At 41.3% G+C, this 25,523-nt stretch overlaps 2 protein-coding genes across 4 annotated transcripts in view; one reads left to right on the plus strand and one right to left on the minus strand.

The window, feature by feature from the left end:
• The window catches only part of CCDC18 (coiled-coil domain containing 18), a 137,781-nt gene extending 137,050 nt beyond the window's left edge, over nt 1-731 (minus strand). Inside the window, exon 1 of one of the 3 annotated variants that reach the window (XM_008264871.4) lies at nt 603-731. The gene's annotated coding sequence lies outside the window, so the exon portion shown is untranslated. Of the gene's footprint in view, nt 1-537 lie in introns of all 3 variants that reach the window. The other 2 variants (XM_051857475.2, XM_051857479.2) reach the window with 2 other exon arrangements.
• TMED5 (transmembrane p24 trafficking protein 5) lies at nt 6-25,314 on the plus strand. Its single transcript, XM_002715856.5, has 4 exons — nt 6-540; nt 13,307-13,404; nt 21,950-22,133; nt 22,645-25,314. Exons 1-4 carry the CDS (start codon nt 352-354, stop codon nt 22,861-22,863), a joined length of 690 nt encoding a protein of 229 aa, XP_002715902.1. The 5' UTR covers nt 6-351; the 3' UTR covers nt 22,864-25,314.
• Nucleotides 25,315-25,523: the final 209 nt, after the last annotated feature.

The raw sequence follows: 25,523 nt of genomic DNA on the forward strand, positions 1-25,523 counted from the left end.
CCAGCGATGTCGAGCCCGCTCGCTGAGCTCACAGGGGACTACGTTTCCCACAATTGCCACGACGCCCATTGGTGTGGGGGAAGCTTGGGAACCCGTGGCCGTCGGGATGTGAGGCGTTTGGCGTCCACGCCTGGCGTGAGGGGGCTGAGACAGGAAGATGCGGAACGGGCTGGCCCCGCCCCTAGTCCGACCCTTTTGAGGAGCGCGCTTCGCTCTCCCGGGGAGCGTTTGCCGCCGACGCGGCCGCCACTCCGGGTTTCTCTGCGAACCTCGAGGAGGAATCCAGGGAGGAAAAGCTGAGCCGAGGCGCCAATATCCTACCCTAGTCCAACCCAGGGTCCCCCGGCAGGCATGGACGAGAAGACTTGGCTGCCCGTCCCCGTGCTCCTCCTGGCCGCTCTGCCGCAAGTGCTGCTGCCGGGGGCGGCAGGCTTCACTCCCTCCTTAGACAGTGACTTCACCTTTACCCTTCCGGCCGGCCAGAAGGAGTGTTTCTACCAGCCCATGCCCCTGAAGGCCTCGCTGGAGATCGAGTACCAGGTAAGTGCGGAGGGTGAACCAGCTTTCTTTGAGTCCAGCTGCACCGCGTTCTTGTCTCTCACCCGCTTAGAAACTTCTGCGGACAGCCGGGGTGGGGAAGAGCCGAGGGCCGCCCGGGAAGCGGTCCGCTGTGCGCAGGCGCGCGAGGCGGGTGAGGCTCTCGCCCGGGGCCCGGGACCCGCACATTAGGCGAGATCTGGAATTGACCACTGCCCGCCCTCTACCCTTTCCTCCGTTCGGAAGGAGGCCAGAACGGATGGTGTCCGTGCCGTTTCTCTTGGTTTCGTAATCGTCCGTCGCTTTTCTAGCCAGTGCACGACACACGTTCTCCTTCGTCATTGGGTGCGGTGATGACACTTGTTTGAGCCATCCCCACCACTTTCGCTCAATTCCCACAGTATCAGTCTTCACTTTTGGCTTCAGTTAAGGATTTTTGAATTGTGACCCTGTGATTAACAGTAAACTCGGTTTTGAAATATGTTGAAAGGGCAGTTGCTGTACTTAATGGCACATATCCATCCCACTTGTTTATCCATTACTTTCTACTCAAATGAGATCAAATCGTATGTTAAAACTTTATAACCTTTTTCTTCATCGAGTGTTGTAAGCACTTCACCGTGTCATTGTTTGCTTTTTAGCATCTGCATAATACTTCTTTTGTTAAGAATTAACTTAATTTCTGTAGTCATTCTGGTATGCGGTAATTCTTAGAAGACATCAGTGCCTGGTAACACTGGGAAAAAGATGTATTGGTGTGTTTCAGCTTTCAAATTTTTTTATAGGTTACTTAATTTATTATCAAATGTTAATTTTTTGTAAGCTCATGTAGAGATTTTTTTTCAACTCCAAATTCTCTCACAGAACAAAATAAAAGGTTTAAAAAATTTTTATCGGAAGGGACTTTGAAATTAAATTATGTATGGATGCATAAAGTAAGCATAGAGAGTAGATTATCTAAAGTCACACATTTAAACATAATCTAGAACTCAGTATTTCTTGATTTACAGTAGAGTTAAAAAGTTAAACCTTGAATAGATAGTATGATAGTACTTCAAAATTTCATGGAAAAATGAGATTAAGTTTACTTTGTTTTTTTTATTTTTTTATTTTTTACTTGAGAGTCAGAGTTACACAGAGAGAGGAGAGAGAGACAGAGAGAGAGGTCTTCCATCCGCTGGTTCACTCCCCAGTTGGCCACAACAGCCGGAACTGCGCCGATCCAGAGCCAGGAGCCAGGAGCTTCTTCCAGGTCTCCCACGCGGGTGAAGAGGCCCAAGGACTTGGGCCATCTTCTACTACTATCCCAGGCCATAGCAGAGAGCTGGATCGGAAGCAGAGCAGCTAGGACTAGAACCAGCGCCTATATGGGATGCCGGCGCTTCAGGCCAGGGCATTAACCCGCTGAGCCACAGCTCCAGCCCCTTAAGTTTACTTTGATATGAGAAAATTTTCCCGCCCCTTAAGTTTACTTTGATATGAGAAAATTTTGAAATCCATACATGGTTTTTTTCATAATACACATTTTCTTTTTTTTTTAAAGATTCATTTATTTGAAAGACAAAGTTACAGAGGGAGAGAGGGGCCTAGACAGAGAGTAATTTTCCATCTGCTGGTTCACTCCCCAAATGGCTGCAGTGGCCGAAGCTGGGCCAATCCTAACCTAGGAACCAGGAGCTTCTTCTAGGTCTCTCACATGGGTGCAGGGGCCCAAGGACTTAGGCCATCTTCCCCTGCTTTCCCAGGCTATAAACAAGGAGCTGGATCTGAAGTGGAGCAGCTGGGACTTGCACTGTCGCCCAAATGGGATACCGACACTGCAGGAGACAGCTTTACCAGCTATGCTATAACACCAGCCCAATACGTATATTCATAAAAGAAAAGAGAACAATGTGAGTAGACACAGATCTGAAAATGCATAGCGTGAGTGGTGATGGTCATTATATAATGAACACTACAAGTACTGTTTTTGTTTTTTTACAGAGACATTGTAGATGTGGCATCATTTTTTTTACAAGATTTGTTTATTTAAAAGAGTGGCAGAGTGAAAGAGATCCATCTGCCATCTACTGGTTCACACCCCATCCCACCCCACCCCCAAATGGCTACAACAGCGAGGGTTCGACCAGGCTGAAACTGGGAGCCAGGAACCTCCATTGTGGTCTCCCACACAGGTGACAGAGACCGAAGCACTTGGGCCATTTGCTGCTGCTTTCCCAGGCCCAGGTGTATTATCAGTAACTGGATCAGAGAGTGAGAAGTATGGCTTATCTTGTTCTTCCACAGGTTGGCCTCCGAAGGTTCTGTTCTGTTCTGTTCTGTTCTTTTCTTTTTCTCTTCTCTTCTTTCTTTTCTTTTTCTCTTCTCTTCTTTTCTTTCTTTTCTTTTCTTTTCTTTTCTTTTCTTTTCTTTTTCTCTTCTCTCTTTTCTTTCTTTTCTTTTCTTTTTTTTTTAAATCAGATTTTAAGTCTGTAAAGTCCACAGGTGGGGGATTAGAGAGGCCTGGAGGCTGAGACCTGGATCCTGAGTCATAGCCTTATACCAGCTAAGTAGCTGCTCCCTTATTTTGTACCAGGCCATTAAAGATTTTAGCATATCTTAAGGTGGAAGCTGGAATTAAGGGGAGCTAATTTAAAGGCAATGAAAACAAATATGGAGCTAGTTTAGGTAAGTAAGCAATTTTTATTTGCCAAATAAACTCAGTATTGACCCAAATATTAGAGAGGAAACTAGTTGGTTTCTTTTTTGACAGGCAGAGTGGACAGTGAGAGAGAGAGAGAGAGACAGAGAGAAAGGTCTTCCTTTACTGTTAGTTCACCCTCCAATGGCCTCTGCGGCCTGCACACCATGCTGATCTGAAGCCAGGAGCCAGGTGCCTTTCCTGGTCTCCCATGCGGGTGCAGAGCCCAAGCACTTGGGCCATCCTCCATTGCCTTCCTGGGCCACAGCAGAGAGCTGGACTGGAAGAGGAGCAACAGGGACAGAATCCGGCGCCCCAACCGGGACTAGAACCCGGTGTGCCGGCGCTGCAGGCAGAGGATTAGCCTAGTGAGCCGCAACGCTGGCCTAGAGAGGAAACTAGTTTTCAAGTACTGACTTTTTTTTTAAGAGCTCTTAATTTTAACCTCGGTTCAAATCTGACGAGGCCACTTAGAACTTGTATGATCTTGAAAAAGTTACTTCTCACTTGTAAAGTAGAGGTAATAGCAAACACCTCAGAGTTCATTTAAAAAAAATGAGTTAGTACTGGTAAATGCTCAGGAACCATGGTTGACGTATAGTAAATATTCAATTAATACTATAAGTTTACACTTTAGAGTTATAAAGCTGACTTAGTTGAGCTTGATACTTTTCATCTTAGTTACCTTTAAAGGGACTATTCCTTCAAAGCATTCTCCATAGGGGACTGGGACCATCAAGGTGCTATCTGTAGAGGAAATAAATGACCTCATGAGTCCTGTGATAAGGGACCCAGTGGGGCTGGCTGTACTACCACTTCCTCAATTTAGTAAGTAAATTTTAGTATGAGGTTGATTTGTAAAGAAACTAAACTAAGAGAGGAAAACTGAGAAACTCAAGAGACTGGGGTTTAATAGTATGTAGTATCTTCTTGAAAGGCATTAAGAGCTGGGGGCTGTGTTTCATATGTTTAATGTTTGCAATCTGAAATGCCGGAGGAGTTTATAATGTGAAGATCATCTTCAGCCCCTTTTTCACATTTTCCAACTCCAAGATTAATTGCTCAGTAACTACAAGTTACTGATTTTTGTCTTAAAAGTTCATTTGAGGTGAACTTCCCTTCCCCCCCTCTTAAGGTTTGCTGAAATTAACTAACTGTAGGCAGACCAATAGGAAGAAAAATAAGAGGCATATTTATCATAAGTTTGTATGACCTGGGAGTCAGGAGACTTCAGATTGAATACCGAAAGACTGAAGTTTCTAGATTTGATGAAACATGGACAGCCATGTAGAAATATGACTGGACAAAAATAGAATCTTTTTTTTTTTTTTTTTGACAGGCAGAGTGGACAGTGAGAGAGAGAGAGAGAAAGGTCTTCCTTTTGCTGTTGGTTCACCCTCCAATGGCCGCCACGGCCGGAGCGCTGCGGCCAGCGCACTGTGCTGATCCGATGGCAGGAGCCAGGAGCCAGGTGCTTTTCCTGGTCTCCCATGGGGTGCAGGGCCCAAGCACCTGGGCCGTCCTCCACTGCACTCCCTGGCCACAGCAGAGAGCTGGCCTGGAAGAGGCACAACCGGGACAGAATCTGGCGCCCCGACCGGGACTAGAACCCGGTGTGCCGGCGCCGCTAGGCGGAGGATTAGCCTAGTGAGCCGCGGCGCCGGCCAGGTTTTAGAATTCTTATCAGGGTAATTGACCAGTCCCACACTATATTAATACAAGTTCTTGAAAAATCTAAATGCCAAAATGCTTACCTTATGAATAAAACAGGATCATTCAGCCGGCGCCGCGGCTCACTAGGCTAATCCTCCGCCTAGCGGCGCCGGCACACCGGGTTCTAGTCCCGGTTGGGGCGCCGGATTCTGTCCCGGTTGCCCCTCTTCCAGGCCAGCTCTCTGCTGTGGTCAGGGAGTGCAGTGGAGGATGGCCCAGGTGCTTGGGCCCTGCACCCCATGGGAGACCAGGAAAAGCACCTGGCTCCTGGCTCCTGCCATCGGATCAGCGCGGTGCGCCGGCCGCAGCGCGCCGGCCGCGGCGGCCATTGGAGGGTGAACCAACGGCAAAAGGAAGACCTTTCTCTCTGTCTCTCTCTCTCACTGTCCACTCTGCCTGTCAAAAAAAAAAAAAAAAAAAAGGATCATTCATTTTTTCTTTCTTTTTTTTTTTTTTCCTTTTTCTTTTTAACAGGCAGAGTGGACAGTGAGAGAGAGAGAGAGAGAAAGGTCTTCCTTTGCCATTGGTTCACCCTCCAATGGCCGCCGTGGCCGGCACACTGCGGCCGGCGCACTGCGCTGATCCAAAGCCAGGAGCCAGGTGCTTCTCCTGGTCTCCCATGGGGTGCAGGGCCCAAGCACTTGGGCCATCCTCCACTGCACTCCCTGGCCACAGCAGAGAGCTGGCCTGGAAGAGGGGCAACCAGGACAGGATCCAGTGCCCCGACCAGGACTAGAACCCGGTGTGCCGGCGCCGCTAGGTGGAGGATTAGCCTATTGAGCCGCGACGCCGGCCAGGATCATTCATTTAAAAATATAAGTAATTATTGAGCCTTAACGTGTGTCAGCACTATCCTGGGTATGCTTGGAATACAATAGTGAGTGAAATTTTGTCCATATATTCATTAATTACATATGGGTACAGACATTAGCCAAATAATATATAAATAAATGTAAAATTATAGCTTGAATGGGTGCTGTGAAGTCAAGTGCATAAGACTGAATGTGTTCGGTAGAAGGACTTGGTTTTATCTGGAAATTGAGAGAAGATAGCTCAGAAGTGGAGCAATAAACTTTAAAATAATTAAGCTTTCACTAAGCACAGAGTGCGAGTTGAACAGCATAATGGATAAAAATGACAGCATGTGGCCGGCGCCGCGGCTCAATAGGCTAATCCTCCGCCTTGCAGCCCTGGCACACCGGGTTCTAGTCCCAGTCGGGGCGCCGGATTCTGTCCCGGTTGCCCCTCTTCCAGGCCAGCTCTCTGCTGTGGCCAGGGAGTGCAGTGGAGGATGGCCCAGGTGCTTGGGCCCTGCACCCCATGGGAGACCAGGAGAGGCACCTGGCTCCTGGCTTTGGATCAGTGCGGTGCGCTGGCTGCAGCACGTCGGCCGCAGTGGCCATTGGAGGGTGAACCAACGGTAAAGGAAGACCTTTCTCTCTGTCTCTCTCTCTCACTATCCACGCTGCCTGTCAAAAATAATAATAATAATAAAAAAAATGACAGCACGTGCAGAGGAGCTAAGAAGACAAGATACCTTTGAGGAGTTTGTCGCTCCCCCTCTTCATGGAGGAACGACACAGGACCCTGCGCTGTTCTTTCGTCTGTTCAGCCCTCCCCGGGTTTGCTGCTGGTTCTTCCCGGGTTGGCTACTGTCCCTTCCACCTCCGTGGAAGGGCAGTTCCCCCTGGCCACATTCCCCACTTCCGCAGGGGAGCGGCACACCGCCGGCCGGCTCTCTCGGGGGCTGCACAGGTGTTCCCCTTAGGTGTTCCCCTTAGATGTTCCCCTTAGATGTTCCCCTTAGATGTTCCTGGTGCATGCCGTCTCTCTCCTCCTTTATAGTCCTCCTCTGCCAATCCCAACTCGGCTGCCCACACGCCGAGTACGCTGCTCTCCTCCAATCAGGAGCAAGTCCTACAGTTTATTGGTTGAACTGGAGGCAGCTGTGTAGAAGCTGTTTTCTTCTCTCCCAGCGCCATATTGTGGGAGAGCAGGTGCATAGAATAAGTCTTAATTCCAGTAACAGTCTAGTCCGAGCTGCTCCCCACAGAGTTGAAAAGACTACTAAACATATTAGTTGCAGCTAGACCATAGAGAGCCTTTTAGGTTCATGTTTTGTTTTGTGTAAGATTGATTTATTTGAAACGCAGAGGGAGATTGAGATTAAGATTTTTATGCACAGGTTCATTCTCCTTATGGCCTCAACATCCAGATCTAGGCCAGGCTGAAGCCAGGAGCCAAGAACTCCATTTACGGGGCTGGCGCCATGGCTCACTTGGTTAATCCTCCAGCTGCGGCGCCAGCATCCCATATGGGCGTCGGGTTCTAGTCCCGGTTGCTCCTCTTCCAGTCCATCTTTCTGCTGTGGCCCAGATGCGTGGGCCCCTGCACCCTCATGGGAGACCAGGAAAAGGCACCTCGCTCCTGACTTCAGATCAGCAGCTATTTGGGGAGTGAACCAAGGGAAGGAAGACCTTTCTCTCTGTCTCTCTCGCTAACTCTGCCTGTGAAAAAAAAAAAAAAAAAAATCTCCATTCTAGTCTATCGCATGAGTGTCAGGAACCCACGTACTTGGGCTATCTTCTGCTGCCTTCCCAGCTGCATTAGCAGTGACCTGAATCAGAAGCAGAAGAGTAAGGACTCAAAGCTGAACTCTTGATAGGGAATACCATTGTTGAAAGGGTGGCTTGCCCCACTGTGCTGCAGCACCGACCCATAGGTTTTTGTTAAGGAAGTCAGTCTCTCATAGACAGCAGAAGACGACATCAAAGAATTTTAAGCATGTTAACTTGATCATATTTATGTCTAAAAAAGAAAATTTTAGCAGCAAAATATTGGTCCTGTCTGCTATTGTATATATGTACATATAACATGATGACAATTTTAAAGAATTAAGTTGGGCCGGCGCCGCGGCTCACTAGGCTAATCCTCCGCCTAGCGGCGCCGGCACACCGGGTTCTAGTCCCGGACGGGGCGCCGGATGCTGTCCCGGTTGCCCCTCTTCCAGGCCAGCCCTCTGCTGTGGCCAGGGAGTACAGTGGAGGATGGCCCAGGTGCTTGGGCCCTGCACCCCATGGGAGACCAGGAAAAGCACCTGGCTCCTGGCTCCTGCCATCGGATCAGCGCGGTGCGCTGGCCGCAGCGCGCCGGCCGCGGCGGCCATTGGAGGGTGAACCAACGGCAAAAAGGAAGACCTGTCTCTCTGTCTCTCTGTCTCTCTCTCTCACTGTCCACTCTGTCAAAAAAAAATAATAATAATAATAATAAAAATAAAAAATAAAGAATTAAGTTGCTTGAAGAATTCTTAATTGACCAGCTCTCTGCTATGGCCTGGGAAAGCAGTCAAAGATGGTCCAAGTACTTGGGCCCCTGCACCTGCATGGGAGACCAGGAAGAAGCTCCTGGCTCCTGGCTTTGGATCAGCACAGCTCCGGCCATTGCAGCCATCTGGGGAGTGAACCAGCAGATGGAGGCCCTTTCTCTCTCTGCCTCTCCTTCTCTCTCTGTGTAGCTCTGACTTTCAAGTAAATAAATAAATCTTAAAAAAAAAAATTCTTAATTGACAGGTTGTTTTCCCCAATGCATTACAACTAGACTTTCATTATAACTGTTGAAGTTTCCTGTCAGTTTATTGTATATTTGCAGCTCATCTTTTTTTTTTTTTTTTTGCTACTTATGCAGTTTCACAAGTTTGTCTAATATAGAATTCTAAAATTTATTATATTTGGATCTTTTAATGCTTCTTTTATCTAAATTTTAAAATCTTAATCAAATGTTTCAGTAGGTAAGGAGAATTCTCAGCTATTATGTTTTCAATTATTACCTTTCCCCATCTGATGATTACTTCCCTCCAGAATGTGTATCAGGTATATGTTAGGTTTTGTTTTTAAGTCTGTCATAGTTCCTAATCTTTCAGGATTTCTTTGTCTCACTTTTCTTCATTGTAGATAATTTCTTCAGCTCTATCTTCTACTTAAATCTTTTTTTTTTTTTAAGATTTTTATTTATTTATTTATTTGACAGGTAGAGTTACAGACAGTGAGAGAGACAGAGAGAAAGGTCTTCCATCTGATGGTTCACCCCCCAAATGGCCGCAACGGCCGGAGCTACGCTGATCCGAAGCCAGGAGCTAGGTGCCTCTTCCTGGTCTCCCATGCAGGTGCAGGGACCAAACCACTTGGGCCATCCTCCACTGCTTCCCTGGGCCACAGCAGAGAGCTGGACTGGAAGAGGAGCAACCAGGACTAGAATCCGGTGCCCATATAGGATGCCAGCGCCGCAGGTGGACGATTTACTTAGTGCGCCATGGCACTGGCCCCCTACTTTAATCTTTTTAAACAGTAAATCTTTTTAATCTTGCTTAAAAAGATTTATTGGTTTTGATAATAATTATGTAAATAGTAATTATGTACATTCATAGGGTAAAATGTGGTGTTTTGATATAATGCATACAATATGGCATGATTGAATTAAGCTGAAGTTTATCTTGCTGTTTTAAGGTGACACATTTGGAGTTTATTCATATTTTTGAAATATATAATACATTGTTATTGACTATAGTCTTCCTGCTGTGGAATAGATCTAAAACCTATTCTTCCCTGGCATCTGAAACTTTGTGCCCTTTGATCAATAACTTTCTATTTTCTCCTTCCCCACCTAATAACCATAGTTCTAGTCTCTACTTCTAAGAGTTCATTTTGTTAGATTCCACAGAGAAGTGAGATCATGAAGTATTTGTCTCTATGCTTGACCTACTTCACTTAATGTCCTCCATATCCATCTATGTTGTCACAAACGACAGGATTTCTTCCTTTTATAAAGCTGAACAGTATTCCATTGTGTGTTTCTGTGTATATAACATTTTCTTTATCCATTCATCCATTGGTAGGCACTTAGGTTGTTTCAATATCTTGAATTGTGAATAGTGCTGCAATGTACATAGGAGTATAGATATGCATTCCACATATTGATTTCAGTTCCTATTTTTAGTTTTTATTTTTAGTTTCTTGAGGAAATTCTATACCTTTTTAAATTATTATTTATTATTATTAATCAAAAGACAGGGAGAGAGAACTCTCATCCACTGGTCTCCTCAAATGCTTGCAATGCCCAGCACTGAACAAGACCAAAGCTGGAAACCGAGAACTCAATCCAAGTCTTCCACAAGGGTAGCAGGAATCTAGTTACTTGAGCCATCATCAGCTCCTTCCCAGGTTCTGCATTGGCAGAAACTTGAAATTCAGAGTGAGAACCAATTATCAAATCTAATCACTCTAATATGGGACTTGGGCCTTTTAACCCCTAGACCAAATGCCTGTCCTGCAAGACTTTATTTGGTTTTTTTGTTTTTTGGGGTTTTTTTATGATTTGTTTATTTGAAAGGTGGAGTTGCAGAGTGGCGGGGGGGTGGGTCTTCCATCTGCTGGTTTACTCCCCAAAGTCTCCAACGCCCAGAATTGTGCCGATCTGAAGCCAGGAGCTTCTTCCTGATCTCTCTCTTGGGTGCAGGGGCCCAAGCACTTGAGCCATCTTCTGCTGCTTTCCCAGGCACCTTAGCAGGGAGCTGGGTCAGAAGTGCAGCAGCCAGGACTCGCACTGGTGTCCATATGGGATGCCAGCACTGTAGGTGGCAGCTTTACTCACCATGCCACATCGCTGGCCCCTAGAGTAGTTTTATAGAATACTTGTACACATAAACCCCCACAGTTTCATACAGTTTCCTTGGTTATTTAAATCTCATATTTTGTGATGCCTTTGTTGCAAGTTTAAAGTTCATAGTTGCATTAAAGTTCACTCTGTGAGGTATAGTTCTATGTGTTTTGACAAATGCATAATATATATCCACTGTTAGAGTCACACAAAACAGTTACACATCACTAAAAATCCCCTGTGCCCTCCCTATTTACTCCGGTCCCCTGAACACTGAACCCTTGGCAACTGCTGAACTTTATTATTGTATCCATAGTTTAGCCTTTTCCAGAATATCATGTATTTGGAATTACACAGTATAGAGTCTTTTCAGATTTTCTTCTTTTGCTTCACAGTATGTATTTAAGAGTCTTTCATAATCTTTATGTGGCTTGATAGCTCATTTCTTTTTATTGTTGAATAATATTCCATTGTGTAGATAAACTTTTATTCATCCACTCACCTGTTGAAAAGTATCTTGGTTGTTTCTAGTTTTTCCTGAATATGAATAACAACACCATAAGTATTTAAGGTAATATTTTTTGTGAATGTAAATTTTTAGTGCAATTGGATAAATACCTGGGATTACTGATTATATGATAAAATTATGTTTATATGAACTTTCTTGTTTTATTGATTAAGAGTTCTCTACATATTTTGGATGTTAAGTCCTTTATCAGATAATATATTTTGCAAATATTTTCTTCCCATTCTGTGGTTCACCTTTTCATTCAATTAACAACATCTTTTGCAGAGAACAAGATCTTAATTTTTTTTTTTTTTTTTTTTTTTGACAGGCAGAGTGGACAGTGAGAGAGAGAGACAGAGAGAAAGGTCTTCCTTTGCCGTTGGTTCACCCTCCAATGGCCGCCGCGGCCGGCGCGCTGCGGCCGGCGCACCGCGCTGATCCGATGGCAGGAGCCAGGAGCCAGGTGCTTTTCCTGGTCTCCCATGGGGTGCAGGGCCCAAGCACCTGGGCCATCCTCCACTGCACTCCCTGGCCACAGCAGAGGGTTGGCCTGGAAGAGGGGCAACCGGGACAGAATCCGGCGCCCCGACCGGGACTAGAACCCGGTGTGCCGGCGCCGCTAGGCGGAGGATTAGCCTAGTGAGCCGCGGCGCCGGCCAAGATCTTAATTTTAATGCAACTCAACTTACCAATTTTCACAGATAGTGCTTTTGGTAATCTATTTAAAATTTAGTATGACATAGCTTTTCTCTTGTGTTATCTTAGAAGTTTTATGGTTTTGCATTTTATATTTGAATTAATTTTTGTGAAAAGTGTAAGATTTGTGTCTGGATTAACTTTTTTTTTTTAATATTTATTTATTTGAAAGGCAGAGTTACAAGAGAGAAAGATATCTTCCATTGGCTGGTTTACTCCGCAGATGACTGCAACAATCAGGGCTATAACAGACTGAACCCAGGAGCTTCTGGGTCTCCCACCTGGGTGCAGGGGCCAAAGCATTTGGGCCATCTTCTGCTGCTTTCCCAGGCACATTAGCAGAGAGCTGCATTGAAAGTGGGTCAGCCAGGACTCAAACTGGTGCCCATATGGGTTGCTGGCTCTGCAGATGGCAGCTTTACTTGCCCTGCCACAATGATGGCCCCTACATTGACTTTTTTGTATGTGTTTGTCCAATTTTCCCAGCACCATTTGTTGAAAAGATTGTCTTCATTCTGTTGCCTTTGCTTCTTTGTCAAAGATCAGTTGACTATATTTTTGTGGTCTACTTCTAGGCTCTCTGTTCTGCTTTTGGATTTGGCGGGGGGGTGGGGGTAGAGGGCGTTTGTTTTGTTTTGCTGTCTTGACTACATAACTTTATATTAAATCTTGGATTTGGGTAGTGTCAGTCTTCCTGCTTTATTCTTGAGTATTGTTTTTAAATTTCAGCCGTGCTACTTATTTGCTATGTCATCTTAGAAAAATGACTCCTCTGTGCCTCAATTTTTGTTTTTTGGTTTTTTTTTAAACTAAAATAAGAGGACCTACCTTTTAGAATTGTTATAAGGAATAGATTAATCTATATAAAGCAGTTAAAACAATATGGCACAAGCTATAATCATTAGCTACTATGATCATCATCATTTTGGCATTATAATGGAACAGATTTTGTTTGCTGGCCAGCAGATGAGCCAACCTGAATGGAGTACACAGTTCATACTAGGGAGGGTAGAAGAATTTATTGAAGTCAATTGGAGTCAGATCATGGGAGCCTGAAGGTCTAGGCTAAGAAGTAGATAGCTGCTTATTTCCTCTTTTATTGAAGAGGAAATAAACGCAAAAAGTTATATAAAATGTTCTAAATCACCTAAGTTTGAGCTTCTGAGTTTCTGTCCATTATATAGGGCTTCTTAATGAAGACACTGTTTTTGGAAGTTGTTGGTAATATCTATAAGGTACCACTTCTCAGCCTTTTGATTAAGATCAAGTGTAATATCCATAAAGCCTAAATTTAAGTGGCAGTGAAAGGAATGGGTAAGGAAGGGGTAAGTTCCAAAAGTGAAAGGAGTTAAATGAGATGATCTTTCAGTTCCTTTCTAGCCCTAACATGCATGACTCTGTTGGCTTTCTTACCCCCTCTAGATTTAAGGAAAAAAATCTTTGCATCATAAGATCTACTTTGCATAATTTTTTATTTTCTGAATTTATAATATAGTTTTCTCTTATGTGCTTTTCTACAGGTTTTAGATGGAGCAGGGTTAGATATTGATTTTCATCTTGCCTCTCCAGAAGGCAAAACCTTAGTTTTTGAACAAAGAAAATCAGATGGCGTTCACACGTAAGTAATCTCTTTTAGTTGATTTCTTTGGCTAAATAATACCAGTAAGCTGTCCGCAGGGTAGGAAAATTTAGCAATTTGATAGTAAATATCAGTATTGATAATTTCATATAAATAGTCCTTGATGATGGGTCATCTTATAAATTACATATCTTCCATTAACCTTTTTGCTTAATCATTTTGTTTTGATCTTGACTAAACTGTTTTGTTGCTTTGGTTAAATATGTGTAGATTATTATCTTCTTGGTATTATATTCTCTCTCTCTCTCTCTTTTTTTTTTTTTTTTTTTTTAAGCTTTATTTTTTTGGAAGTCAGAGTTATACAGAAAGAGGAAGAGACGGGGCTGGGGGGCGGCTTGGGGCCGGAGCCATGGCGCAGTAGGTTAATACTCTGCCAGCATCCCATTTGGGCACCAGTTCTAGTCCTGGCTGCTCCACTTCCGATCCGGCTCTCTGCTATGGCCTGTGAAAGCAGCAGAAGATGGCCCAAGTCCTTGGGCCCCTGCACCTGAGTCGGAGACCCAGAGGAAGTTCCTGGCTTCAGAGCTGCGCAGCTCCAGCCACTGCAGCCAACTGGGGAGTGGACCAGCGGATGGAAGCCTCTCTCTCTCTCTCTGCCTCTCCTTCCCTCTCTGTGTAACTCTGACTTTCAAATAAATAAATAGATCTTTAAAAAAAAAAAGAAGAGAGACAGCTTCCATCCATACTGGTTCACTCCCTAAGTGGCTGCAACAGCCAGGGCTGGTCCAGACCAAAGGCAGGAGCTTATTTCAGTTCTCCCACTTTGGTCCAGGGGCCTAAGCACTTTGGCCATTCTCTGCTGCTTTCCCAAGAACATTAGCAGGGAGCTGGATCAGAAGGGGAGCAGCCTGATCTGGAACTGGCACCCATATGGTATACCCACGTAGCAAGCAGTGGCCTTATATGCTATGCTTGTATTCTATCTATTGCCTTTCTGGCTAGCTCAGGCTTTCCATATTAACTAAAAGTTACTGTTCCAGATATGTTTCTTGAACTGTTATTTGTATCATTTTTGTCCATAGTTTACTTCACTTTTAAACTTTTATTTATTTATTCACGAGGTAGAGGGAGGGCAGGAAAATATATATATAAAGAGAGAGAGCAAGCTCCCATCTGCTGGCTTGCTTCCCAAATGCTGGCAACGACCAGGTTGTGCCAGGGTTGGAGTCAAGAACCAGGAACTTAATCTAGGTCTCCAACATGTGTGGCAGGGACCCAACTACTTGAGCCATCACCTGCTGCCTCCTAGCGTCTTCCTTGGTTGGAAGCTGGAATCAGGAATTAAACGTAGGCACTTAATATGTTATCTTAACCACAGTCTCAACCACTAGGCCCAATGCTTGCCCTCATAGTTTTTGTTCTTTAACAACAGTACAATATACTTGTGTGTCTAAAAAAAAATTTTTAATCAGAAAATTATCTTTTTAGATAATTAGACAACCTGAAAGAAAATATCTGACCATAGGAAATCATATAGAAAGAAAACACTTGTTTTGACTGAGTTCAGGGTTGAAGAGAAGGCCATGTATTCTTAATAATTCACTTTCCTCTTTCCATACCTCACTGATAATATTTCCCTTGTCCATTCTATTATTTTACTATAGCACTTTGTTTACTCAGTATTATTACTCTTAAAAGTAAGCTATGAATTTACTAGAAGGAGAAGAGCTAATACAGAATATCTAATATTTGCTATAAATGAGGGTTGGCATGATATATGCTTCTAAATCAGTATTTCCAACCACTGAGCGATAGATTCTTTGATTCCCAATTCCCATTTTACAGACAAGGAGGCTCAGAGAAGTTAAATAAGTCTTCAGGGATATACATGCCTGGTGGACACAGGATGAACCAAAACTCTTACTTTCTGTCCTATGATGCTTAGAACATCCCTGGCACATAACATTGTTGTAAGTACTAGTTACTATTATATTGTCGGTCTTTGTTAACCAAAGTGCCTGGCATGTTACTGATACTCAGTAAATACTATATTCATGAAAGAATGAGGGGAAAATAAGTCTCAACCATAATTTTTTAGGCTATTCACTTAAAATGCTTTCTTAAGTGCTGCTTTACCTATGCAGAGCACAGAAACATTTATAAAGTGAGCTTAGATTGAAATACTTGGAATTAGCTATGTTTTCTCTGATAGGTATGTGACTAAGAACTAAAAATGTAGTTTATCTGCTATCCTTTAAAATAAGGGAATAAAGCTATTTTATTGCTATTTCACATAGAATTACTTCATTAAGTCATTGGGAGAAAGGAATTGAGTTTATGATAGTTCATATTTATTGAGTTCTGTTGATATGCCATGCGAGAATTCTAAGCACTTTTCATTTATTTTTTTTCTTGATCACACTCTTATGAAGTACATAATATTATATTACTGATGAGGAAACAGAGGCATAGAACAGTTAAGTAAGTTGATGAAGTTTACACAGCTAATGATCAGCAAAGCTAGTTTCTAAACCTTGCAATCTTTCTTTTCTTTTCTTTTTTTTTTAATTTGAGAGAAAGACAAGTAGAAAGTTCCCATCTGCTGGTTCACTCTCCTAATGCCTGCAATGGCTGGGACTGGAATAGGGTCAGAAGTAGGAACCAGGAACACAGTCCAGGTCTCCCACATGGGTGTCAAGGGTCCAATTTCTTGAGCCATCACTGTTTCCTTCCAGGATTTGCATTCCCAAGACTTGGAGCCTGAAACCGAATCCATCAATCCAGTGTGGTACACAAGTGTCTGAATTGTCAGGCTGAATATCCACTTCCACAGTTCACTCTTACTCACTATACCACATCTACAAATTACTTTCTTAAAATCAAAGTAAAACAGATTTTTATCTTTATGACACTTTTTTTGTTATTTTTTTTTTGTAAGACTTATTTATGTGAAAGCAAAGTTAGAGAAAGAGATCTTCCATCCACTGGTTCATCCCCAAATGGCTGCAACTGCCAGGGCTTGTCTGGACCGAAGCCAGGAGCCTGGAACTCTGTTCTGGACTCCCACATGGGTGTAGGGGCCCAAGCACTTGGACCATCTTCTGATGCCTCCCCAGACACATTAGCAGGAAGCTGGATTGGATGTGGAGCAGCCGAAACTCAAACTGGCACCCATATGGGATGTTGGCATTGCAGACGGTAGCTTAACCCACTGCACCTCAACACTGGTCCCTCATCTTTTTTTTTTTTAAATAAATCTTTTAGGAATATTGTCCCTCTAGTAGTCAGGGTTAGTGAAACCATCTCCAAAAACTTATTTATCCAGCACTACCTAGAATGAGGAGTTATATAAATACATTTTTCTAGACAACTGAATTAATGTTACCCTGACTCCCACCAGAATTTATACATCATAGACTGTTCATGATAACTTGTTTTATTTGAAAGGAAAATTTTGTATTTTTAATTTGGATAATATGTCATTTGTACTAATAAGATTTCTTTCCACTAAAATCAGTCAACAGAGATCTGGAAAGGCATGAATATAGAAATGACTATATTAAGACATCCTTGTTTATTAAACATGTGGAAATGCTTGTCTCTCAATTCTTTTTCATTTATACTTTTTTTTTTTTTTTTAAAGATTTATTTATTTGGGGGCCAGCGCCATGGTACAGTAGGTTAATCCTCTGCCTGCGGCGCCGGCATCCCATTTGAGTACTGGTTCTAGGCCCGGCTGCTCCTCTTCCAATCTGGCTCTCTGCTATGGCCTGGGAAGGCAGTGGAGGATGACCCAAGTTCTTGGGCCCCTGCACCCACGTGGGAGACCGGGAAGAGGCTCCTGACTCCTGTCTTTGGATCGGTGCAGCTCTGGGCATTGCAGCCATTTGGGGAGTGAACCAACGGAAGGAAGACCTTTCTCTCTGTCTGTGTCTGTCTGTAAACTCTACCTCTCAAATAAATAAACAAAATCTTTAAAAAAAGAATTATTTATTTGAAAGTCAGAATTACACAGAGAGAGAAGGAGAGGCAGAGAGAGAGAGGTCTTCCATCTGCTAGTTCACTCCCCAATTGGCCACAATGGCAGGAGCTGCACTGCTCCAAAGACAGGAACCAGGAGCTTCTTCCGGGTCTCCCACAAGGGTGCAGGGGCCCAAGGACTTGGGCCATCTTCTGCTGCTTTCCCAGGCCATAGCAGAGAGCTGGATGGGAAGTGGAGCAGCCAGGACTCGAACCAGTGCCCAAATGGGATGCCTGCACTACAAGCAGCGGCTTTACCTGCTACACCACAACACCGGCCCCCATGTATACTTTCTACCTGCCCCCTGGGAGCCTTTGTAGACATTTTTCTCCTAGTCATCCTCCCATGAAACTTTACTACTAATACTAGATTTACTACATATCCATTTATGTATTCTTTGTCCATCTGTGCTTTACAGATAAGACTTAAGTTCACACTTGCTCTTTTTATTCAATGCAGGGTTAAGAATTTCTAAATAAATTAGAGTTAAATTAAGGTGAAAATGAAGTTAAAACTTAAAAATTCAAAAGCTATTAACATTAAATTTTAATTTTTTTAAAGCTATATTTTCTGAGTAATTTCTAATGTAATTTATTTGCTCATATATGTAGTACTTATTTCTGGTGAAATTAACTTTTAACTGATATTTAATTTCAACTAATAGTCACTCAAATATTATTGAAAAATTTTCAGCCCTTGAAATAACTGATAATGGATTGAATAACTTATAGAATTAAATGATAAAATATAAGGTAGTTTTTTAAAAATTCTCACAACGTTGAGAACCAAACATAAACATCCACAAGGAAGCTAATGGTTTCAGGATCAAACAGTTGATAAATCAGAAGTCCTCCAATCACAGCAGTCTATTCACCATTGTTTTGTAGCATTGTTCTTGCATGCATTTTGTGTACCTTCCCTGAACTCATGCTGCTGTGAGATACCCAGGAAAACCCATTCAGAGAAAATGAATTCTGGAGAACTGATTCTTTGTTATGTAAGATTGAGATTTGGAGGGTCATAAACTATCATAGTAATAACTAGAATTTTTCACCTCCTTTGGGAATGTATAGTCTAATTGAATCTTTGTCCTTCAAAATAGTCATGTCATCAGCTTATACAGTTACTGTAATAGTAAATACATTAATCAGAATAAAATAGAAAATTTTCCTTAGGAAATGCCCCATATCTGGGTCCTGCTACCTGAAATTTATGTCATTTCATTTGGCCTTTTTTCTTTTAAAATGGTTCCCCACTGTGTTTACCAGTATTTGCTCAATCTCCTTCCAAAGGTTTATCATAATTGAGAAGACTACAAAGAGTACAGACAAGTTCCAAGCAAAACTATAGAAAAGTCCATTAGAATATTAGAAAACCAAGCTGCATCCATGCCATAATAGACTACGTGATCTTGGGCAAGCACCTTAACCCTGTTTGAACTTCCTTTTTCTTACATTGAAAAGATCCATGATTCCAAATGTGATGGTAAGGACCAAGAGTAATAAAATAAGTTAAAAAAATCATGTAAATTATGAGGGGATTTGCAAGAATTGGACATTACTATTTGTAGTATATATATTAAAATGCATTCACATTCATGAGTTCTCTCTTTGTGCTTAAACAAAAACAGTTTAGAAATAGGATAAATAAAAAGATGAAGATTAGTATAAAAGAGAACCACATGTTGTATACAGGAGGCTATACAAAATAATGCAAGTCTCTGGCCGGCGCCGCCGCTCACTAGGCTAATCCTCCGCCTTGTGGCGCCGGCACACCAGGTTCTAGTCCCGGTCGGGGCGCTGGATTCTGTCCCGGTTGCCCCTCTTCCAGGCCAGCTCTCTGCTGTGGCCAGGGAGTACAGTGGAGGATGGCCAAGTGCTTGGGCCCTGCACCCGCATGGGAGACCAGGATAAGTACCTGGCTCCTGCCATCGGATCAGCACGGTGCGCTGGCCGCAGCACACCGGCCGTGGCGGCCATTGGAGGGTGAACCAACGGCAAAAGGAAGACCTTTCTCTTTCTCTCTCTCTTTCTCACTGTCCACTCTGCCTGTCAAAAAAAATAATAATAATAATAATGCAAGTCTCTTGGAAACTTAAATGATATTGCACATTAAGTAAACTTCAAAATCATTTATACCAGCTATTCTATGAATAGTCATAATAAAAACTAAAACACGAATTTTTTTTGTTTTTTTGTTTGTTTGTTTGGCCAGGCAGAGTTAGAGAGTGACAGAGAGAAAGGTCTTCCTTCCGTTGGTTCACCCCTCAAATGGCCACTACGGCCGGCGCACTGCGCCAGTCCGAAGCCAGGAGCCAGGTGTTTCCTCCTGGTCTCCCATGCAGGTGCAGGGCCCAAGCACTTGGGCCATCCTCCACTGCTCTCCCAGGCACATTAGCAGTGAACTGGATCGGAAGTGGAGCAGCCAGGACTCAAAACAGTGCCCATATGGGTTGCTGGCGCTGCAGGCGAAGGTCTTAACCTGCTGAACCACTGTGCCAGCCCCTCACTGGAGATCTTGATGTGAAAAGTACAGCTTGAGTTCTTCCTACATCAAGGATGGTTGTTTACTGCTGCATGCCAACCAAACAGAAGTATAGACAGGACCTTCTAAGACAAGAAGTAGTTCAAGGTAATGTCCACTGTAATGAAGATGATGAAATTCAAGATATTTGAGGCTATAACAGAACCTAATATTGAACCAGAAGGGATAAGTAATATTAACCTAGAGCAGCTCTGTCTCCAAACCAACCACTGCTTAGATTCCCTCAATTCGGCTGAAATCACCCCTAGGAAATTGAATTAGAATTGGGTGGTAAGGGTGCACGGAGCAGGAAAAGCCACTGCCTGTGATGTTGGCATCCCATATGAGCACCCATTAGAGTCTGCTCCATTTCTCGTCCAGCTCCCTGCTAATGTTGCTTGGGAAAGCAGCAGAAGATGGCCCAAGCACTTGGGCCCCTGCACTCAGGTGGGAAACCTAGAAGAAGCTTCTGGCTTTGGCCTGCCATAGCCCTAAATGTTCCTGCCATCTGGAGAGTGAACCAACGGATATAAGATCTCTCGCTCTTCCGCTGTTTTTCTCTCTCTTGCTTTCTATCTCTCTGTAACTCTGCCTTTCAAATAAATAAAATCTTCAAAAAAAAAAAAAAAAAAGGCAGTATATCTGTTAAAAGAAATTGGGTGGTAAGCAGATTAAAACGCAACCAAAAAAGTTTAGAAATCAGTTCGTCTAGGTAAATTGGAAACTTTGCTAGACATAACAAGAATATTTATGAGAAATAACAATAAAGAAAACTGACTTTTCTCTGTGACAAAATTGATTCCTTTAATGTATACCTTGGGTATCTGAATTTTTATAAATGGTCTAATTTATAATTGCTCTATAACTGACCGAAAGACCACCTAAGTATCTGTCATATGAATAAGTAGTTCTTACAGGATAATTTTATAAACTCAATGGCTGTATCAGTGTTTGAGTTGGTTTTTGACTAGTTTTTTGTTTTAAATATTTATGTATTTATTTTGAAATTGAGAGTGACAGACTGTGCATCTGCTGGTTCATTCCCCAGCTAGCTGCAGTGGCCAGTGCTGGGCCATGCTGGAGCCAGGAGCTTCATCCAGTCTCATCCGAGGGTGGCAGGGGCCCAAACACTTTGCTCATCTTCCACTGCTTTTCTCAGGCCATTTAGCAGGGAGCTGGATCATAAGTGGAACAGCCAGGACACGAACCACCACAACACTGGCCCTGACCGTTTTCTTAAAGTGTTATTAATAGTTTTTCATAAAATAACTAAATAAGAACAATTTTTCCGTTCATTTGAGGAAAAGGATTTTCTTTTGTTTGGAGCCAGCCCCAGTAAATGTCTATTTGCACACGGGATATTTTGCTATGAAGTTTCTCTCCACACCCAAAGAAAACCATTTTGCTACAATAAATCTGCCTACTCTAATTGTCTTGAATGTGAAGGGAATGAGACCAATCATAAGTTCAGTTTCAGTGTGAATAGCATTTATTTTGTCAAGGTGAGAATGAGACTCTGATGATTGGCTACAGACTACATCTTTAACTCTTGAAAAGTGACAAAGATGTACTTTTATCAGTAGTGTCTGTACTTAGGACAGTCCACCACTACTTTTGAAAACAAAACAAAGCTCAATTTACAGATTAATCTGAATTGAGGGGTTAGTTGTTAGTTCTATTTACATATAAATAAAATTATGTGTATTACACAAATATATTATACTACATTATACATTATACATTTTACATCAATATTATCATGCATCTAGGTTCTAAGTCCTGTGCTTTTCCAAAAATTAGATCAGGATCATTTACTGTAGTGTACGGAGTAAGTGTCAAGCACATCAAAGTCTCGAACACTTGAATGTATTTCTTTCCTAAGGAATTATAAACTATCTTTCAGTACTAATACTAAGGAATCTATTGGTAAGCTATCCAATTATTATAAACCATGTTGTTTCTTTCTTATCTTTAGTTGTTTTTCCTTTGATTTGCAAATAGAAATAGAAAAAACTGAAGATGTGTACTTTTTTTATGCAGTGTAGAGACTGAAGATGGTGACTACATGTTCTGCTTTGACAATACATTTAGCACTATTTCTGAGAAGGTGATTTTCTTTGAATTAATCCTTGATAATATGGGAGAGCAGGCACAAGAACAAGAAGATTGGAAGAAATATATTACCGGCACAGATATGCTAGACATGAAACTGGAAGATATCCTGGTTAGTATAGTTTTTAATATAAAAATAAAAAGTATTAATATTCAGCAGCCTTGCTATGTGATAAGCATTTTATCTGCATTAGCCAGGAAAATCTGTTTCTACTACTTTCTTATTTCTGCCATAAATGCTGTGACATCATTTCAGATCTCACTTTAACTTTGTTTATGTATGTTCAAATTACTTATCTCACCAGACCTTCTTACAAAAATAGTTTTTTTCAGAAGTTGTATAACCAAGAATCCATCTTGGTAAGTTATTTTATCAATATGATGCTGAAATATTTTATATTATAAATATACTTTTGATTATATACTGTGCACATCTAAAGTGAAATATTTTCTGATTTCACTGATATTTTGTGAGATAAAAATACCATATGTTTTGTTAAATCTAAATTGGCCAGACTAACATTCAAAGACAATATTATAAACACGCTAGATGATATAATTGGTAAATACCTTAAGGTTATCATCAGTTGGGCTTTTTAAAACCTGATCTGTTTTATCTCCAGGAATCAATTAACAGCATCAAGTCCAGACTAAGCAAAAGTGGCCACATCCAAACTCTGCTGAGAGCATTTGAAGCTCGTGATCGAAACATACAAGAAAGCAACTTTGATAGAGTCAATTTCTGGTCTATGGTTAATTTGGTGGTGATGGTGGTGGTGTCAGCCATTCAAGTTTATATGCTGAAGAGCTTATTTGATGATAAGAGGAAAAGTAGAACTTAAAACTCCAAGCAAGAGTTTGGAAAAAAAAAAAGGATGGAAAAATGCAATAAACTGTTACAGTCAAGACCATTGTCTTCCAAAATGCTTTCAAGCATTGTCATTCAGTGTGAAACAAGTATAATTTTAATGTGAAAGGGAAATCTTCATTTTCTGTGTAAGTAATCTTATCCATCCACTTGTACTTAAGTATAATGAGAGTATTTTGTCAAATATAGAATTAATTGAATGAAGCCATAGTACTAACTGCATTTTCCTAAGTTTGAAAAAAATTTGCTAAGGTCATTTAAATAATATTGGGCCTAAATGCAACCCCAGACAATCTGCTTTTAAAAAGTTCTCTTGGGGCAGGCTTTGGTGTGGCAGTTAAAGATACCTCCTTGGACACCTGCATCCACCTAAGTGGGAGACCCAGATTGAGGACCTGGCTCCTAGTTTAAGCTTCAGCTATCGCAGGCATTTGGTGAATGAATTAGCAAATGGAAGATCTCTATCACTCTTTCACATAATTATAGAACTTTTGATTATATTGTTTAAATCATCTGAGAATTACCCAATTATTGATAAAATATTAGTTTTTTTCTGTTTACACATGAATCCTATAAATAAAAACAGCATTTTTGATATTTTTCTAACCACTCATATATTTCAATGTGAAATATTGGTAAAAAGTCTATTTAGCCTACATTCCCCAAAGCTGACATTTTGATATTTCTTTAAAATGTAGTCACTTTCTTCATTAAAATCAGGACAAGTCTTCTCTTTGAAGAAATTATCAGAATGGAAGAAATGTAGGTAAACTTGAGCATACCTGGTTGCCAATAAAATCAACTTAAATAGAACTATTTTTCAAAAATCTAGAATCCATCTCATTCTCAATCCTAATATGAATCATAGGAGATTAATTTCTTCCATTAAGTGGAAGAAACTATCTGGCTATGGGTTTTGGTTTCTACAGTTACTCTGTTTTGAATGTTTGAATGTATTCAGGTACTTTTTAATGAAATGTAAACCCTACTGAAAGATTTAGCACTGAGTGTATATATGTATTATAATTTTTATTATGAATTTCACAAAGTGGCCTTTATTTTTTACTTTCTTTTATTGACATTGAAGTAATAGTCCCAGGTTACAAGCACCCAGTATGTGAGTAACCCGTCTACACTAAGTCTCTGCCGTACTAGTTTACTGCAGTCTGGAGTCTTACTCAATTTAATTTCATTATGAATAAAATAATTGTTAAGGTATATCATTTTTAATATTGCTTATAACAAACATATTGTGAATTAGAAACAATCAACCCAAAATTGGTGTGTAGAATCCATCTGTACTGCTGCCGGAATTCTTGATTAGCAATAAAGTTAACCGGAGAGTGCAAGATTGATTTCATTTGCAGTTTACACTGAGTGGTGAAGAAGTAAGTTTCCCGCCTTCTTAGGCCCTTGGCAGAAGAGCTTAGATTTCCCTACTCAGAGACCTTTTTAGAATGAGGTAAACTACATTTTTGATCAGTTACCTTAATTGGCTACAAATATGTTTCAAGTGTCTAATAGTGAAAACCCCATAACAGAACAAGAGCCAGTAACGTGACTGTGAAGAGCCTTCCGTTTTCCTCTTCTGTGAAATTCACAAGAAGCAAACTTAGAGTACCCTAAGTAATGAAGCAGAGTACAGAAATAAACTGCATCTTTTCTATAAAACTGTGATCAAGAATTCTACCTCTTTATATGGCTGTTAACTATATTCTGATTCCTTACGTAATACTGAATTTGTTGCATCATCTCCTACATGGAATTTCTGCCACTGATTTGAAGCCTGTGATTCAATAATTTCTTACCCTATTTTAAAAAATGACTATTTGGAAAACAAATTTAGGAATATTGTCAATTTTATTTTTATAAACACAAAGTGGGATATTTAAGCATGTTACTTTTAACAAAAATTAAAAATTTGTAAACAAAGAACAGTCTTTTTCTGCTTCATGTCGTTTTTAAAAACTTTCTGAATTAAAATTATGCTAAAATTGAATGATCCATTTCTCATTAAACAGCTGATTTTGTCTTTGTCTTTTAATTTTATAAACTAAAAATGCTGAAATCTTTTAAGGCTTACCATTAGCTTTGATTTGCAGTTGGGTCATTAAAGATGTACTGTTTTATCATGTGAATGTGAAGACGTTGAAGATAAATGAGTGTTTGACAGTAACACTGAAATAAATTACAAATTGAAATATAATTCTAAATATATTTATCCTTGAACATGTCTTAAAATTGACTAAAACCTGAATATTGTATGAAATAGTAAGGCAAATGAACTTAGCATGTAATTTTTTCATTTGGAATGTAATCAGTGTTGCTCAAATTGCTTTATCTTTGAACAGATGGCCATTTTAAATAAGCAATGTGGACTCATATTGAACTGAGTATATGTAATAAAATTACTATCAAAAATCTAATCTACCAATTATTATAAATGCTATTACTACTTAAAGCCATCAGCCCCTGGTCTCCGATTTTCAATGTGCTTTCCTCTCCCACTTTGAAAACCCACAGCTCTTTGCATCTCTTACCATGTTATCATTCTACTTTGTACTGGAGTTCTCTTGATGTATATACTTATTCATATGTGGCCTAAACATGCATTGTACCTAAAAGGTGTTTAAA

This window comes from Oryctolagus cuniculus, chromosome 7, assembly GCF_964237555.1.
Source record: "Oryctolagus cuniculus chromosome 7, mOryCun1.1, whole genome shotgun sequence".
In the NCBI taxonomy this organism is placed as follows: Eukaryota; Metazoa; Chordata; class Mammalia; order Lagomorpha; family Leporidae; genus Oryctolagus; species Oryctolagus cuniculus.